At 46.0% G+C, this 18,461-nt stretch overlaps 1 protein-coding gene across 1 annotated transcript; it reads right to left on the bottom strand.

Annotated features, from left to right (window-relative positions):
* Positions 1-231: 231 nt before the first annotated feature.
* Positions 232-18,045, bottom strand: gal3st2 (galactose-3-O-sulfotransferase 2). Its single transcript, XM_018748572.2, has 4 exons — positions 17,710-18,045; positions 3,490-3,600; positions 1,866-2,760; positions 232-1,219 (listed from the first exon to the last, which is right to left on the bottom strand). Exons 1-4 carry the CDS (start codon positions 17,958-17,960, stop codon positions 233-235), a joined length of 2,244 nt encoding a protein of 747 aa, XP_018604088.2. The 5' UTR covers positions 17,961-18,045; the 3' UTR covers position 232.
* Between the last annotated feature and the right edge of the window lie 416 nt (positions 18,046-18,461).

Below are 18,461 nucleotides of genomic sequence, written 5' to 3'. Positions count from 1 at the left end.
GGATTCAGTCTAACCAGTGACTGAAGCCCACATGAAAACAAAGCATGCTCTCCAACATAACTGTAAAGAGAAAATTCTATGAAGAACCAGTGTCTTTGCCTTTCAGGGCATAAAGAATCATGAGAATCCAGAGTTTTGCTCTCAAAATGGACCCATTTTCCTTCAACACCACCCTGGAACATCTGACTGAGCCAAATCCACACAACAAAGTCATCCAGTTGTGGTGTGTAAGTCAAGGCACGTTCCTCAGGCTGCTCATGGCAGGCCCGTTGGGGAAGGAGTTCCGGCGGACTCTGGGGACCTCGTACCGTGGACTTCCGAGTGCACTTTTCCTCTGCCGCTCAAGGTGCATCCTGATTTCCAGCATCTTTGAGCGGTTCATGGTCGTTTTATTGGACATGAGCTGTTTCTGGGAAGCATCCAACTTGGCAGAAAGCTCAGGGAACTGCTTGGTGTAGAGGGCTGCCGTATACTGCAGCTCGGGTGTTATCAACTCTTGGCACATCTTTCTGGTGGCCCCCTTCAACCCCGGGTTGAGATTGTAGCCCTGAATGACAGCAGAGCCATACTGGAAGGGTTTAAAGCCTTTATCCTTCACCTTTGAGGGGTCCACAGCTCCACCGTCCATCAGACAGGTCTTCATCAGTTCCGCCCTCCTTTCTCGCAGCCGGGCAACCTCAACCTTCATGGCCTCCCGGCCTATAGTCACGTCTATCTTCCTCCAGAAGGTTGCGTTGAAATGGAGATAGAGCTTCCAGTCCCTCGAGTTCCACACCTTAATCCTCTCCATGGTCTGCGGGGACAGTTTCTGCTTGGTCTTGTCACTCCTGCTGTTCAGCTTGAACGAGACCACATCGTCAAGAGACCAGCAAAGGGCGTTCTTCAGCAGAATCATGGACTCATCAAAGTACTCAGATATAAGAATGAGGTCAAAGAATTTCTCAGTCAGAGATATAATGAAGTTGGAATGTGTCTCCTCATTATATTCACTGTTCACGTTGCTGAAGCCAAAGTCAAAACTGAGGATGTTCTTGGCATAATGGTTGCCGTCGGTCGAGAAGCTGTAGTTCCTCCACGTGTTGTTGAGGAAGTCGTCCAGGCTTGTAGCTTTAGCAAAGGCTGGTATGCCTTTATAATAGGCAAAAATTGATTCCATCATTGATACCGGGTTCCGCAAAATGGAGAAATAAAATGTATCTGCTGGCATTACTTTTTTAACCTATCGAGACAGAGAAGAGGATAGATGAAAAGATTAGTAATATGGGGAAAAATCTGGTCATTATTTTTTCTTTACAGATACATGAATAAGCATAATAGTATTGACAGTAAGAGCATTGGTGCCAGCTGATCGCATAGTTGTTAGAGCTGTTGCCTTTTGACCCAAAAGGTCGTACATTCGAATCCCACCTCCAGCTGTAGTACCCTTGAGCAAGGTACTTACCGTAAATGGCTCCAGTAAAATGACCCAGCTGTACAAATTGCCCATACTGCAATTAACTACAAATAGCTTAACACTGTAAGGCGCTTCGGAGAAAAGCATCAGCTAAATGACACAATAGCAAATCTGCAATTTCGGTGGTGATATTAGATTTACCTTAAAAGATGGCTGTGAGTCGTGAGACTGATCATGTGACAGGATGTGTAAGATTTTGACATAAGCCATTGTACAAAATAAAATGGACATTATGAAAGTAAAGTGACTGATGGAATGTTCAGTCTGTAACGAGCACGGAAGAATAAGGCCGTCGCATGGAGAAAAGGGACGTATTTTCATAAACTTACATGCAAATACCATGTATAGTTACAACAGGAGAATGTGCAGATAACTTGAATGAGGTACGATGAAAGCAGAAAAGCAAACCCACCTCTCTGGGTACAAATCTCATGTGGTTGCACATGATGTCGTACTCCCTGACGGTCTTCGACTGGAAGCCCTCGACGAAGTGGGCCGCGAACATAACCGGGTAGAACAGCTGGCTGTGTCGGTTCACCGGCAGTGCAAACGTCAGGTTCCGGCTGTCGCCGTAGCGGTACAGGATGTTGAGTATGGTGCTGCTGGCTGTCTTGTGTGTTTTCAGGAACATGATGTGGTTCTTTGGCTTGCAGGAGGGCACCTCCCGGTTTGCCGGCCTCAAGGGGGTAGGCTTGTTCAGGCTGGAACCCGGGTTCAGTCTCTGGAGCGGGTGTTCAGTTGGCCTTTTCAGTGTCACTGCGTGCTCAGACTCGGGTTCCGACCACGCAACCATCCTCTGCTGGCTGCGCCCAGTTCTCCAAGGGTCCCGCAGCAGGGAGGAGGTGCTGCTCTGGTGGCCCCTCCCTGTGACCACAGGGGTCTCCACAGGTTTCTCAGCTCTGCTGAATGCTGACATGGGCCTGGTCAGAGCCCGAGCCGGACGGGTGGTTCCTGCCCCCACGGTGGATTGGGGTGAACTCCGTCTTTTCACCTCCTCTGCGAATTTATTCTCCGGAACCGGACCCCCCTGGGAGGTCGTGGGCTGCGCTGTTGACGGTGAACCCCCCTTCGGACCCCTGAAGTTCCACAGGCTGCTTTCCCCCCTGAAAAGTCTTGTGTTTCCAAGTCTTCGAGCCACAGGCAGATCAGGTCTGTGGTTTTCCGTGGTGCTCTCCTGACGCCAGGCCTGCAGGTACTGGCTGGGGTTCAACCCCTCCTGCTGGGGGGTGAACATCTTATGGAATTCAATGGTGAACCGCATGTTGAAGAAGTTCTCCCTGGCGGAGTGTCTCAGAAGAATGCTACTCCTGAACACAAAACAAAACGTGCATATCGGTTTGTACGGGCCTTTAAAACGACACAACACTGAAGAACTCAGGGTCAAAACCCTTCCTGCTGTAGCGTTCTTGATCGCGGTACTTACTCTGAATTAACACTGTAAAAATTACCCAGCTCTATAAACTGTGAAACCAGTGTAAGTATCTCATTGCAGAAGTCTGCACTCCATCACAGGGCAATCGCACACACTCATTCACTCGCACTAAGGACAATTTAGAGTCACCAATGCACCTGAAACATATATCTTGGGACTGTGGGAAGAAACCAGAGCACTCGGAGGAAACCCGCAGGGACGTGGGGAGAACATGCAAGTTCCGCACAGAGCGAGCCGGATCCGAACCTACTTCCGAATGCTCGGCAGGGGAGCTGCGAGGCACCGGCACTACCCGCTGTGCCACCATGCTGCCGTAATAATCACAAAACAAATGAGATACACACACACAAGAAACGACACCATGTTATACTGAAACAAACTCTAGAAATATGTTATAATTTGTTCCAAGATACTTGCAAACGGCTTTTCCTCACTTTCTTTATATGTTGAGGACACGCAGCACACAGCTGTCTTAGTAAGGGGCGTGCACCTATTACACGTCTGTTGCTTTAAGACATTTGGACGTGGTGTGTAGCAGGACAGGAGTGTGTGTGTGTGTGTGTGATACTGGCTCAAAGCTCACCGGCAGAGTCGCGACACCCACCTGGACTGCCTGACCACGCCCAGGATCTGAATGGCCACGCAGAGGACCGTGAGGGCCATGAGCGCCACCCAGACCAAGCGCAGGCGGCTCCAGAGCCTCCCCTTGAGCCTCCTGCAGGGGGCACACATGAGACAACAAGTCAGTGCCCTTTCCCCACCTCATTTACATATGCAATACTATATGCAAATTTTACATACAAACATAACAAAACACAAGATACATACAACATACAGATGAGTCCAAAATTTCATATTTGGTGCCATCAATACATAGGCTCTCACACCTCCAAAGTGGTTCGAGTAAACTGGTGACTATAAACTGCTCTTAGTGTGTGTGTGTGTGTGTGTGAGTGTGTGTGTGTGTGTGTGTGAGTGAGTGAGTGCCCAGCGATGGACCGGGGTCCTGTCCTGGGGACACCCCACACTGGGTACAGCTACTGCCTTTTGACCCAAAGGCTGCAGATTTGAATCTTACCTCTAGCTCCAGCAAAGTACCCTAAAATGTTCCAGTAAAATTACGCAGCTGTAAAAACTGTCCAATAATTGTAAATAACATTTTAAGTTGCTTTGGAGAAAAGCGTCAGGCATATGAACGTATGAGTAAGTGTATATGAATAAATGACTACTTATTAATATAGCTGACTTAATGAATGAGTATTGAATAAATGCAAATGTTTGTAACTGAATACATATAAATGCAGAGTGATACATATAAAAATAAGTATTGAATAAATGTAAATTCACAGTAACATGTCTGTCGACTGGCTCCAGATCGCTGCGGTCCACTCAGGGTAAGCAGGGTGTGAAAGTGAATGATATTTATCCTGCTTATTTTCCAGATCAATGTCACTCTCTGTGTGTGTGTGTGTGTGTGTGTGTGCGTGTGTGTGTGTGGTGTCACTAGACACACTCCCTGCAATGTTACGTCTTGTTTTTATACCCACTGACCACTAGGTGGCAGTACAGCTACACTCATAAGCAGAGAGCACATGTCTAAAAGAAAAAAGGTTGTTTGACTGTTAAAGAAACATTTAAGGCATGTTAGAGATCAAGCAGTGATCATGCCCAGATTTATACACGTAGGGGCATTTTTGCCCCAAGTACACAACAGCGCCCCCAACTGGGAGGATAATGACACGTATCATCAACAATACACTGAGTGCAACCGCTGGCGCAGGTCACCGAGGCCAACAATCCGCAGTCGAAATGAAAATAACTGTTTACATTCCATCCACGATGACTTTGTGTGTGTGAGTGTGCGTGTGCGCGCTCTCGAAACGAACCTCCTAAACAAGCCTTGACCACCCCTTTCCATTCTTGAGCTTTCTCGGTTAATTAAGGCACTTGGCCGCCCCACTCGGTCCCGTCCGGCATTCACATCCCGCCCATTCCTCTCCCACCCTAGCTAACACTGCGGAATGTTCCAGAACGGTCGTCGCTCAGGAAGTGGGCAAAACGGGGAGAAAGACACCGGAGCGCGGCGCCACGTGTCCACAAGTGCAACGTGTGTATAATTTCGCCGCTTTCGTCCGTGTCCCACAACTTCCACTCTGTCCAGTGTAATCAGGTGGCTGCGGGGCAGGAAGTGGTTGCACCTGGTTCTCATCTTCTCCTGGAGGCTCTGGGATCCAGACCCAAGGTCACATGTGGGTCTTGGTTCTCTTCAAGGGGGGTGAGAAGAAAATGGCTAAAGTATTGAGTGTATAGAATTACAATACAGTGCTCAGTTGCTTACTGTGTGCGTGTGTGTGTGTGTGTGTGTGTGTGTGTGTGTGTGCGCGTGCAACATGTCAAACAGACAGACATGCTGAGTCAGAAAGCAGACGTCACCATGGAGTTGGTCCCCCCAGCCAGGCCACTTTGTCTTTCCTCGCTGACCCCGCATGACCCCGTCACTGACACACACCCATCTGAGAGCTGTGCTGTGGATTCCGGGAGTTTCAGCAGACACCGCCAAACATTCGCACCCGCCGCCGGACGGATGGAAAAGGCACGCTGAACAAACATCACGTGAATCGTGAAATGCGGCGCAGCGCAGCATTTGTGCTCAGACCACGTCCCACGTCAACATGCTCCTTTTTTTTAATCCCTCTGGTTGTGTTCCGGTCCAATATGTCCCATTTCCTACTTTTATCTGTCACATGTACACTATATTTCCCTTCATCTGATTTCCATAAGGCTTCATAAGATCCTCCACGGTCAACAGACAAACACATAAAATTAATGATCACCAGTTAATGCACAGCTCTGGTGTGTGCGGTCAGACCTGGTTGACCATAGGGGACGAATGGGTGATACTATAGTAAAGAGAAAACAGTACTGAACGCCAGGTTTAAGGAGTTAAAGAAACACACACACACACACACACACACACACACACACACACAGATAGATGAAGTCAACAGACCATAAATTCCACAAAGTTAATGACCGGGAATAAAGATGGTTAAAAGGTGGAACACAACATTAGGTGATCATCTATGTTTCATAATTTAATAAAACTTTACAGTTGCTTTGTACATGATGATAACAAGCTGCCCAGTTTCGGATAGAAACACTAAACATGCAACAGTCAAACACATCCCACATTATTCAGTTTTAACAGATTACATATAAGATATGAAACACATACAGTAACACATAGAACCAGAATTAGTAAGTATTCGTGGACAGCAGGTGGCGTAGCGGTTAGAGCTGGTGAATTATATTTGAAGCCCGTTTGGTTCGAATCACTGCTGAGCAAGGTGCTTACCCTGGACTGACAGAGTAAAAATTACCATGCTGTATTAATTATATAATGAGAAACTCCATATGTTGCTTTAGAGGAAATCATGTGTGTAGTAGAAACATGGTAGTAATGTAGGTGTAAAATAAGTGAAGCCCAAGCTGAACTGGTTAAACCAAGTAGGTAAGTAGAATCAGGTGTGTAAACCATAATTATTTAATAAATTCGTAGGTTTATTTTCATTATTTTATCCAAGAATAATGACCCTCCCTACAGGGGCCACATACTTTCAGGCAGCTCTGTACCTGTGAGTGTGAGTGTTGAAGCTGTAAGACAACACCTGTCATTCGGTGTGTGAAGGCTCCTCGAGGTTCGTTCACCTTTTCGTCCTCCGAAGACCTTCCCGCACACTCGATACACCCGTCTGCGCTCCAAACACTTTTCAAAGACATGCAGCTGCAAAATTTTTGACACCGTTTTCAAGGCCATCGCTTTTTCACCTCTTCATCGGTAAATGTTTCATCCCCCGCAATTTTTATGTCTCTGTTTCATTCGCTGGATCCAACACGACGTTTCTTGAACGCTTTCCCAAAGTTTTACACAAAATATGATCGCACATCTTTGCCACACAGTCCAGGAAACGTCACTCGCCGCCGCCGTCTATGGGTTGGACTGCTGGGTGTGAAACTGAGGTACCAAAGAGAAAAGGGTCCTACTAGCGGTGGCCTTGACCATGACTGCTCCATGACCGCTGGGTGAAGTGGAGTCAGTCTTATAGCTTTTCAATTAACCCTTATAGTACCTTAACAGTGTAAGCTGCTGTGGAGAAAACCATCAGCAAAATGAATAAATGATAATATCCAAAAGGGTTAGGGGTTAGAGTTAGGGTTATGGTTAAGGATAGGGTTACTGTTAGGGTTAGGGTTAGGTTTAGGGTAATGATTAGGGTTAGGATTAGAGTGAGGGTTAGAGTTAAGGTTAGGGGTAAGGGTAGGATTAGGGGTAGGGTTGTGGTTAGAGTGAGGGTTAGAGTTAAGGTTAGGGGTAAGGGTAGGATTAGGGGTAGGGTTAGGGTTAGAGTGAGGGTTAGAGTTAAGGTTAGGGGTAAGGGTAGGATTAGGGGTAGGGTTGTGGTTAAGGTTATGATTAGGGTTAAAGTGAGGGTTAGAGTTAGGGTTAGGATAAGGGGTAGGGTTATGGTTAAGGTTATGATTAGGGTTAGGGTTAAGGTGAGGGCTAAGGTTAAAGTTAAGGTTAGGGTTATAGTTAGGATTAGAGTCAGGGTTAGGGATAGGGTTAGAGTTAAGGTTAGGGTTAGGGTTAGGGTTAGGGGTAGGGTTATGGTTAAGGTTATGATTAGGGTTAGGGTTAAAGTTAAAGTTAGGGTTAGGGTTAGGCAGTAACAGGCCTGTGAAGGGCACCACACTCGAGGTAGAACATCCTGCCCAGTGGTATAAATGCAGTATCCTGTCTGCACTTCCAGCCCCCCAGGTTCATACCTATCTTGGGCAAATAAAAGTGAATTTAAACCAAGCGGTTAATTCAACAATAGAAATGATTTATGAACCACGGCAAACATGGTCTATGTGAGAGCTCCGTTGCATCTTCACAGGGCGGGAGAGACCCAGAGTTTGTCCACGGAAAAGGGAAACACAACCGCAATCGTACCGCTGGCCAAAGAGCAACCCCCACGCACAGGCACGCTCGTGCTGAAATGTTAGGATGTGGGATCGCTGGTCATGAATAATGCGGAAATGTGCATTTTTAATGCTGTATAAATAAAGCAGTGAGAAAAGAGTGAGTGAAAGGGACCAAAGGACATTCACAGGAGTGCGGACTGTCCACTAGAGCCTGAGATACTGGACAGCGTCGTTCCGAGAGGGTCGAGCCTCGATCGCTTCCGTGAACCTGTGTCTCGTAGGAAGAACAACAAAGAATAAGAACAACACGAGTGACGGATGAGCTTCAAGAGTTATTATGAGTTATGTACTAATGACTTAGCCTGCTCAGTCTCATAATAGTGTGCGGCTCATTTATCACTCATGTTGTTCTCATCCTCTGCAGGCTTATGAAATAATAAAAAATGAACAGTAAAAAATAAAACGGCCATTTATCCTTCAGGTGCACACAAATGACTGTCTCGCCAGTTTACATTTGCATATTTATAGCTGTACGTCATTTATATACAATATAAATTCTAAGGGTCCCAATATAGAGCCTTGCGGCATCCCTAATGCACTTATACAGCTGAGACACTGAACCATTTATAGAGGCAAATGTTTATTGACACAGACTGGTTTAAATGTCTTAAAATAGACGTCATGGTTACCCACCACGAGTCTAGTTACTTTACCACGCTCACCCTGTGCCAGATGTTGCATCTACCTCTGTGTGGGCTGCCGCTGCCAACACTGAGCTAAACAAATGTTGACATTTGTATTTTGGACAGGACTTTTTTTGTTTGGACTTCCATTTCAAATATTTTGGACGATATTTTGGACATAATTGTAAAATAAAACAAGTACAAGTCAAAAAGTATCTGCAGTAGCGTGTTTTTTTTTACACTGCAGCTGCTTTTTTGACTAAAGATGTTATTGAGGCATGACAATACATTTAGTTAGACACACACACTTGAACGCAAACTGCACCAGAATAAAAGAAAACAGAATGAATAATTTTTTTTTTTAATTGATTATTTATATATATATTTTTTTTTTTATGGGGGGTGCAGTGGCGCAGTGGGTTGGACCACAGTCCTGCTCTCTGGTGGGTCTGGGGTTCGAGTTCTGCTTGGGGTGCCTTGTGATGGACTGGCGTCCCGTCCTGGGTGTGTCCCCTCCCCCTCCAGCCTTCCGCCCTGTGTTACCGGGTTGGCTCCGGTTCCCCGCGACCCCGTATGGGACAAGTGGTTCTGAAAATGTGTGTGTGTGTGTGTGTATTTATTTTTTAAATTTTTATGAAATTAAAAAAAATTTTTTCCACCTAGATGTCTGAGGCTCAATATGTCACTTACTATGATTTTGACACTCGTCACCCCCCCCCAAAAGATCATCTCACAGTACGGATTGTGGCCTCGGCCAAAGCGGGTTGGAGACCCAGGTTCTACAAACTCCATCACACCCACAAGTGTACAGCAGCTGTGTAATTTCTGGACTGTAAATATGGTAAATATCTTCAGTCCATACTTTCTTAAGTGTTTTCACATTTTTCCTCCAGGATTCACGGTGATCAGCTGCATTTTCTATAAATAAGGTGAAGCGGTACTGCTGACAAAGTTCTAGAAGGAATCTCGGGTTTTCCTTCACCCCCCGCCATCCCCCGTCTCATTCCCCGCTGCTTGGTTACCCATCACATACTGTGGCTCTGAACTCATTCGTCTGGTGAGCGACTCTGACACCGATTCCACCAGCTTGCGCTCTGCCAGAAGCTGGAGGAGAGCGAAGGTACGAGCCAACGCCACAGAATCCTGGAATGACCTTGGCGTGCTGTGGTTTCGGCGCTCAACCATCCCAGGTCGGAGGAACACGCGGCGCTCCGGCGCTGGATTAACCACCGTTCTGCTCTTTCCCTTTTTAAACATGACTAACACGCTGCTACGCAAAACACATCCACGGTACTTCATTTGTGCCGTTTGTCACTTTTTCCCAGCCCAAGGTTCAAGATGCACTGCACTGTCATTCCACACTTCTAGAAACATAGGAGAGAGGATGTAATGGAGCTCCAGCACAGCCAAGGTGCAACATCACACTTGACAGGCAGCACAGCGTTACAAGACACCACGCAACTATGTGGGGGGGCGACAGGGTGAACGTAAGCCCGAGGTACGTACATTTACACCGACTCACTCGGCTGATGCTTTTTTCCAAAGCAACTTACACTGTTAGTCTGCTTAGAATTAGGTACCCATTTCTACAGCTGGGTCAAGGGCTCAAGGGCTCAAGGGTACTACAGCTGGAGGTGGGACTCAAACCTGTGATGCGTAGGTGCAAGGGCAGCACCTCTAACCACCGCACTGCAGGCTTGACCCGGAACACTTGAGGTCTCTACGCAACATTCTACTTGCCCCCATAGATATTTCAAGGAATTAATACTTTTCATAAATTGTCACCGGCAAAATCTTGTAACAAACAGTAAGCTAAATACAACACAAATAAATAAATAATTTAATGAATGACCGCAGCATGAACAACAATCTGAAAATAAATAACCGTAACAAAAATACTTTGAACTTCTTAATAAATACAATATTTTCAACTTTTGAGTAGTAAAACTCATAGAGACTTTCGCCTGAATCGTTTTTGTGAAAAGGCAGTAACAGAAGTTATTGGTCGGAAAAAAACTGCTTATGCAGCTTATAGTAAGTAACAGCTCTGGGAACATAAATACAGTAGAACGTCGATCATCCAAACTAATTGGAACCAAGGTCGGTTCGGTTAATCAAATAGTTTGGATACATACAAATGTTTATAGAAAAACCAAGTTTAATTAGGCCTGCAATTAAATTATTGTACATAACGTTATTACTACTGTATTCTGAATATGAAGTATTAGAAAAATTAGTGATTCAGGAAATGGTTTGTGAATCATAACCAAAGTATTTTGAAGAAATAGCATACATTATATTCATTTTGAACTTACCCAATTATTTTACATGATTTCAGCTGTAAATTAGCCTTTTTACATAAAGAGAAACAAACAAAGTAATTGCACACAAATAAGAGAAAATTACTGTTATTCTTTGGGGGTGCGGCGGTTCGGATAATTGACGGTTCGGATGATTGACGCTGGGATAATTGATGTTCTGCTGTACACAGGTATATAACAATAAGCATATAAATAAGCTCAAGGAAATAAGTGGATAATAAATACATATATAGGTAAATCATTATGAAAACACAGACCCTGGGGGGGGGTAGACAAGCGCAGCACAGTTTAGGACAGAGACACAGCGCAAACATTGCAAGGGCAGTGTGACGGTGGTGGTAATACAGTGGTAAGAGCGCGGTACTTCATAACAGGAATATGGGTGCTTCTGACCCCATCGTCCATGTGCTTCCATGTCTCCCTTTCCCCTGTTTCACCCCCTATGGCCTTTATAACCTTTTACACCGTTCTGCCACTGCTCTTATGGTCCTTGCGGCTTCTTCTGCGCACCTGGAACACGGTGCAGAGGTGTGCTGGGAAACACCTGGAAAAGCACCCAAAGCTCCACACGGGGTGGACGCTTCGCTCAAAAGGCGAGGAGGCAGCTGCGGAGATTTCGGCTGCTTTCGGTCCACGTTGGGCGCTGAGCTCAACTAGTGGGGCCCCCCGGGCGCTCGCCGATTCTCGCAAACAAAGCATTTTCGAAATGCCAGCCGCGCTGGTGACGGCTATGCAAATCGAGCCTCCCGCCGTAATGTCTTCCACAAGGACGCGGGATGGCGCGCGTTGATTTTATCAAGGAGACATGGGCGGCGGAGACAGAAAATGTGTGCGCCGAGACTCCGAGCCGGAGTCCCGCTCACCGATTTCCCACGTTTCCTTTCTTCACCGAACTGGGGGCTAAACATTAACCCAGGTGCTCCAATAAGCACTCCGTAGCGTCACAACTGTAACACTGCAATATTGACTCTGACTAAATAGACAGCAGCACAAGGGCAACTTGAAGGACGCCACAGTGTTTATGTATGTATATGTGTATGTGTATATAGGTATATATAATATACATTTTTTATGGAATTGACAGCAACACTGGGTCACAGGAACATAGCAACAAAAGCACCAACACAGAGAAATAGTGAGAAAATCCACAAATATCGAAGAAGGATGACAAATTGCAGTATTTCTCCGAAGTCACAAAGAACCGCGGTCCAAGTCCAAAAGGTATGTGGGTGTGTGATTTTTATTCCCCCTACCCCCAACGAAGCGATGTCTCGGCGCATGTTATTGTTCCCAGCGAAGTGGAGTTTCTGAAAAGATATCCTTACTGATGATGCCAAAAAATCATTAACAGTGCATTTAATGGTTGCTCTGTTAAGAACTGGCATCCTGACATTTATTTATTTAACAGACCCTTTTCTCCAAAGTGACACCCAATAAATTCTATGTAGTGTTATCAGCCCACACACCTTATTCACCGCAGTGACTTACACTGTTAGATACACTACTTACACTGGGTCACTCATCCGTACATCAGTGGAACACACACACACACACTCTCTGTCACTCACACACTATGGGTGAACCTGAACAGTATGTCTTTGGAGGGTGGGAGGAAACCAGAGCACCCAGAGGAAACCCACAGAGCCACAGGGAGAACATGCAAACTCCACACATACTGAGCGGGGATTGAACTCACGTCCTCTCGCACAACGCAAGTGACGCGGGACAAAACTGCGACTCCCTGCAGCACCATGCCACCCAACCATCCTAACACCACCCCCTGCGCTTCTAGGATAGGCTCTGGATCACCGCGACCCTGCACCGCACAAGCAGCTGTTGACAATGATTCAATGGCTGGATATTTCACGGTCAATAGGACCACCACCCCAAAAGGGCGGATGCAACAGCAGCGGTTCAGTTCAGGCCCATAAGGACACCGTGCTGCTGAAGGAAGAACGCAACCCCAAGAGTGTCGGTAAAAAAAGAGCCGCGTGCAAGCAGAGAGCAAATATAAATAATTCACAGATATTTCAAAGCCATTTACGTTGCTTTGACCAAAGACGTCTGAGCAAATGAATCATACAAACGCGGCCTGCGCTCGGAAACTGGCGCGCACCGCTGGGATTCAAATTAAGACACAAATATGCCTAAATGCATTAGATGGTGATGTTTATCGGCCGAGAAAAACGAGAATGTTGGAACAAAGGGTAAATTAACTTCATATAAACTTCCAAAGTTTAATCAGGCCAGCAAATTGACCTTCAGGATCCCTGTAAACTGGGAAAGAGGGGTAAACCAGAGGGAATGAATAATTCAATATACTTTGAGATGGATGTAATATTTGATAAATATAGGAAAAAATTATGAATACAGTGCGAATATACAGAAGTTAGTCTACAGACATAAAGAGGAGATGGAAAAGAATATGACAACCTTGATGAAAACTGACACATCTTTTCATATTATATGTCTCTTTGTGATATAATGTGTCTGGGGCAGTTGGTAGCGTGCAAAGGTCACAGGTTCGAATCTCACTGCCAGCTGCAATACCCTTGAGCAAGGTACTTACCCCAAAATTGCTCCAGTAAAAATGACCCAGCTATATAAACTAGTAATAAATAATTATATGTAGCATAACGCTAAGTCATTTTCGAGAAAAGCATCAGCTAAATGAGTAAATTTCTATGTAATACCTGTGTGGCTCATGTTCTGCACACCGGGGGTCGACTTCCCTCCTTTATTATCAATATTTTGCCTGTAGAGGAAAACAACCTGTTCCAAAAATACCGGCAAACCTTTGCATCCTGGGACAAATGAGTTTCTAACGTTTCACACAGACTGGCTTTTTTCCACCATGCAAATTTGTCAATTAATTTTCGCATTTCAAAATCTGCGCGACGGGGGAAATGTGGCAAGGATGCTGCACGTCGACGGCGGAGCCTGGAGATTCTTTTGGAAAATTGTAGACAACTATGAATTTGCCAAATCCATCACACAAAATTACACGCTCCAGTTCTTAGAAACTAAAACCAAAGACCAAGATTTATTTCATCCCTTTTTTTTCTGGGAATCCATCATTTTATTTGCAGGTTAATCAATTATGAATTTATTTTAAGTCATATTTAACATTACTAATACAGGTCACATCCACAGAAACCAGTATGATGGGGTTAGAGAAAAACATACTACAAACAGGTGCTGTAGTGGTTAAAGCTGCTACCTCGGGATTCTAAGGTCACAGGTTCGAACTCCTCCTTACGCTTTAGTACCGTTACTATATTTAGGGTATTTACCCTAAATTTCTCCAGTTGAAAACATATGCACCTATATAAATGGGTGAGTAGCTGTCAATAGTTTAATATTGTAAGTTGTTATGGAGAAAAGCATCAGATAAATGAATGAATATAAAATGAGCGACAAAACCACACTGAATAATAATAGTAATAATAATGAAGCATAACTTATAGTGCTTTCAGTTCTGCATTACACTTTAGAGCAGGACTGGCACCTCCCAGAATGCTTTGCAACCCGCATGCCCAGGCACGGCTACAGGCTATGGAGGAAGTAGTGAAGAGCAGCTGTTGAGGACACTTCACACCCCCCCCCCTTGGAGCATCAGCAGATCCTGCCGTCATGCCATCGTCCCCCCAGGAGGTCAGGAGGACTGCTGGCTCCTCCTCGGCTGAGCATCTCCTGCTTCTGCCTCCAGCTCGGAGTCAAGGGATGATGACAGCGCCGGTGACCCGTATTCCTGCACTGTGCCAGCGAGGTCGAGACCTCCTCGAGGTCTCTGGGGGACAAGCATAAAGTGACCTCAACCCTAGCATTGGTTAGGGACCCTTAGATGTTGGGGTCAGACCTTTGTGCCACTACTGGGAGGTGAGACATACTGGCTAGGCAGAGGAGGTGCCTATGGACACATCAGCGACCGGTCAGCGGGACAGGATTAATTAAGGGGCTCGTGACTTGGACCCGACATGCAGCGCTGGCTGGGGGAGCAGACACCCCCCCACTGCTGCCTTTCCGCCATCGCTAGTTAAAATCACTGTCATTGGCATGGGAGACTCGGGTTCCATTCTCACCATCTGTCTGTCTGTGTTCATACATCCATTATCAATGACCACTTCTCCAGTCAGGGTCGCAGTGGTCCAGAGTTTATCCTGGAATTAGAGGGCGTGAGGCAGGGTGTGCCAGCCCACCGGGGGGATCACACACACTCATTCGCTTACACGCACATACTCGAGGCAGTTCAGAGTCACCAATCCACCTGAAACAACCGTTGGATTGTGGGAGGAAACCAGAGTACCTGGAGGAAACCCACAAGAAGAAACGCAAACCGCACACAGACCGAGTCGGATTCAAACCCATGTCCAAACACCAGTGCTACCTGCTGTGCCACCCCATTATAAAAGGCGTGAAATATAAGAAAACGCACAACGGAGAGATCAAGGTGCCTGCTGCTATATTTGTTGTGGCTGAATTACATCATTTATCTTCACAGATGTCACCGGATCAGGATGCCGGGAATTCGAACAAGAAGAAATGCCAAGCAATAGAGCATCAAATCTCCCAAATTGTGAGACCAAATGTCTCACAGTTACTGGTGAGAACACAAACTGCTTACATCTGCATTTGTTTACTTAGCAGACGATTTTCTCCAAAGTGACTTCCAACAAACTCTACGTAGTGTTATTAGCCCACACACCTTATTCACCGCAGTTACTTGCACTGCTAGATGCAGCACTTACACTGGGTCACTCCTCTATACATCAGTGGAACACACACTCTCTCTCTCTCTGTCACTCACACACTATGTTGGAACCTGAACAGCATGTCTTTGAACTGTGGGAGGAAACCAGAGCACCCGGAGGAAACCCATGCAGATACGGGGAGAACATGCAAACTCCACACAGACTGAGCAGGGATCGAACCCACGTCCTCTCACACCACCAGGTGCTGCAAGACAGCAGAGAGCGTTTGTTACCCTCCGGCTGTACTTATACCAATGTATAGTTTCCCCGTGGCTGCGACATGTGCCAGTGTCTCTTTGTGCTCCCGCTGTACCCCTTTCGAGCGAAACGGCACACCAGCGTCTTACTAGTCTCCCTTCCAAAGAATCTCCACCGAGAAATTAATATTTTCTATGACATGTTAAGAACCAACCAGATGTTGCGTATGTTAGCCATGCAGATGCAGGCAAAGAGACAGGCATTAAAAATAGAAATAACCGAAGATACCGAGTGTATTTATACCTGTGACATTTTCCCCTCGGGCTTTTTTTGCTGTTTTTCCAGCCGCTCTTAAGACACACATTTTACCTTAACTATGTCCTCCACTCTCGAACCATTTCACCTTCCACGATTAGATAGCCTGGGTTATCACTGCTAAGGGGAAGGGATTTGCGGAGCCTCGGCCGCCCTCTCTCCCACAGGGCGTGAGAGGTGTTTGGCGGCCAGCGTGCGGCGCATAAACAGCTGATAAGGTCCATAAAGTGCTGAAAATCTCATCACCTAAAAAAGGAGCTCCACCCCGGGTGACCACGTGCAAATAAGGAGAATGAAAGGGAAACACAGAGTAAACAGGAGCGAGAACCATTTGCAGTCCACTTCACACTCCTCAAGTGTTCCTTCAAGAGTGAGACGTCCTCCTTAGTTTATAACTGAAAAGAAGCGCTCTTTAGAAGAGCCCTTTGTAATTTATACGCCTTAATTCTGCAAACAGTCAACTCCCTTTTTATTGGCCAATGCAGAATCCTAGGTGGCATTTGAAAACTTTATTTTTTTAAAGTGGGCTTAGAAAAGTTTACTTCTGGTTTTAAGTAAATAATACCTCCAGATATTTTTAATGGATGTGGCATTTAAAAATTCTGTTAAACAATTCAGTCTTATGGAATAATTTTGACATTTGTGAGTTTCCAGACCAGGGCCCGAAGGCAAATAGAAAGGGCAATAAATTAAAGGTGAATTCAGCCCTAGAATAGAAAACAGCTGCTAGAGACGGGCCTTCCGAACAAAGACGCGGTAAAATTGCAGTAAATGCAGTTCTCCGTGAGCCTCGGTGGCTTTGAAAACTCATCGTCTCATGCGTTTTATAAACTAGTTACTACTTTTCACTATAAACCTAGTAACTGTCTGATACTTAAAAGTTCACTGTGGAGTCACCACATCCATCATGTGGCTTCTGTTTCATTTTTGCAGTTTTTTTTCCTACTTTTATTCATATGCAAGTGCCAAGTTGTATTACATTATATTTATTATTTTATATAATATATTATTATTATTATTATTATTATTATTATATTGTGTAGTTTTATTTTAAACCATTACTGAAAATTTGTATTTCTATTAAACTTCATCTGCTACTAACGCGAGGGCCGTCTCGATATAATAATAATAATAAGAAGAAGAAGAAGAAGAAGAAGAAGAGCATTTTTTACTTAAATAAAAGCACAAATTATCCAGCAGACACTTACTCACTGGACACACAGTGAAATTGATCACAAAATATTTTCAAAGGCTTCATTAAGCCCGGCGTCTTTTCATTTTTTATTCATTAAATCAAGTGAATATTTTAATATCTGCCTCCACACTTGAGCCTGGCTGGAAAAGTGTGATCATTTATTGAAGTGAAATGTTCATTAATGAAGCGAAGAGCCGCAGTTTCAACGATTCCAGCGCGACTTCGGCCCCTTCGACGACGCCGCTTTGATCGATCGCTAAATATGAATCGATCGGCTGCAAAAAATATCACTCGGGTAAACAGCCATACGGCGCAAACACTGATCCGCTCCGCTGAGCGCCGACTTGTGTGTAAAAAGTTGCGCGCGCGGGCACACGCGCGACTCCCACTTACGCGGTCCGCGGCGAGCTCGAGCAGCAGGGAGACGCCGCGCTCTCCCGCGCGCCCTTCTTCTGCGCGGACGGCATCGCGCGTGTTCCAGTCGCGAGGAGAGGTGTGGGGGGAACAAGTGGAAGGCGCGCGCTGGGCGGGTGAGCGATCCACACGCGCTCCGAACGCCCGATCCGAGCGTCCCGTTCCGTTCGCGCGCGCTCCTTTGTCCCGAGCGTTGCAGTCCGCGCGCTTCGCGGCACTGCTGGTAGCATCGGCGCTCGGAACTGCAGACCGATTGGCTCGAAGGGCGGAGACGCTCGCGCGCACACACGCTGACACACCGAGACACACACAAGCTACCCCCCCAACGCGCGCGCGCACACACACACACACACACACACAGACGACTCCAAGACAGTTAAAGAGATGGAAAACAACGGCAGCGGTGCTTCGTCTCGCGCGTGCCGTGTGAGTGTGTGTGAGAGAGATTCCATGCCACCGCGCACGGACTGTACATCACACACACTCCAACGCGTGAAGTGAGATTCGAAAGCGTGTGCGCGCCCGCGTGCACATGTCTCGTTTGACACTTCCCTACCTACGCGACCTGCACCGCGTCGGCTCTGATGTGTGTGATGTGTGTGATGTGTGTGTGTTCTGTGTCGTAGGGAACTGCAGAAAGAAAGCCAGAGAACAATGGAGTTACCCAAAGAACGGTTGCATGTATTCATTTATGCATTTATTAACACATTAATAACACACGTCGCCCTCCA

Source organism: Scleropages formosus, chromosome 10 (genome assembly GCF_900964775.1).
Source record: "Scleropages formosus chromosome 10, fSclFor1.1, whole genome shotgun sequence".
In the NCBI taxonomy this organism is placed as follows: Eukaryota; Metazoa; Chordata; class Actinopteri; order Osteoglossiformes; family Osteoglossidae; genus Scleropages; species Scleropages formosus.
This window is presented reverse-complemented; position numbering and strand designations above follow the sequence as displayed.

Bases quoted from the DNA above. Each gene is read 5' to 3' on its own strand.
- gal3st2 (XM_018748572.2), bottom strand. From the start codon at position 17,960: ATGCTACCAGCAGTGCCGCGAAGCGCGCGGACTGCAACGCTCGGGACA. The intron at 3,601-17,709 runs GTAAGTGGGAGT...TGCCCCCTGCAG, and splicing joins TCGAGCTCGCCGCGGACCGC to GAGGCTCAAGGGGAGGCTCT. The intron at 2,761-3,489 runs GTGGGTGTCGCG...TTTTGTGTTCAG, and splicing joins GGCGTGGTCAGGCAGTCCAG to GAGTAGCATTCTTCTGAGAC.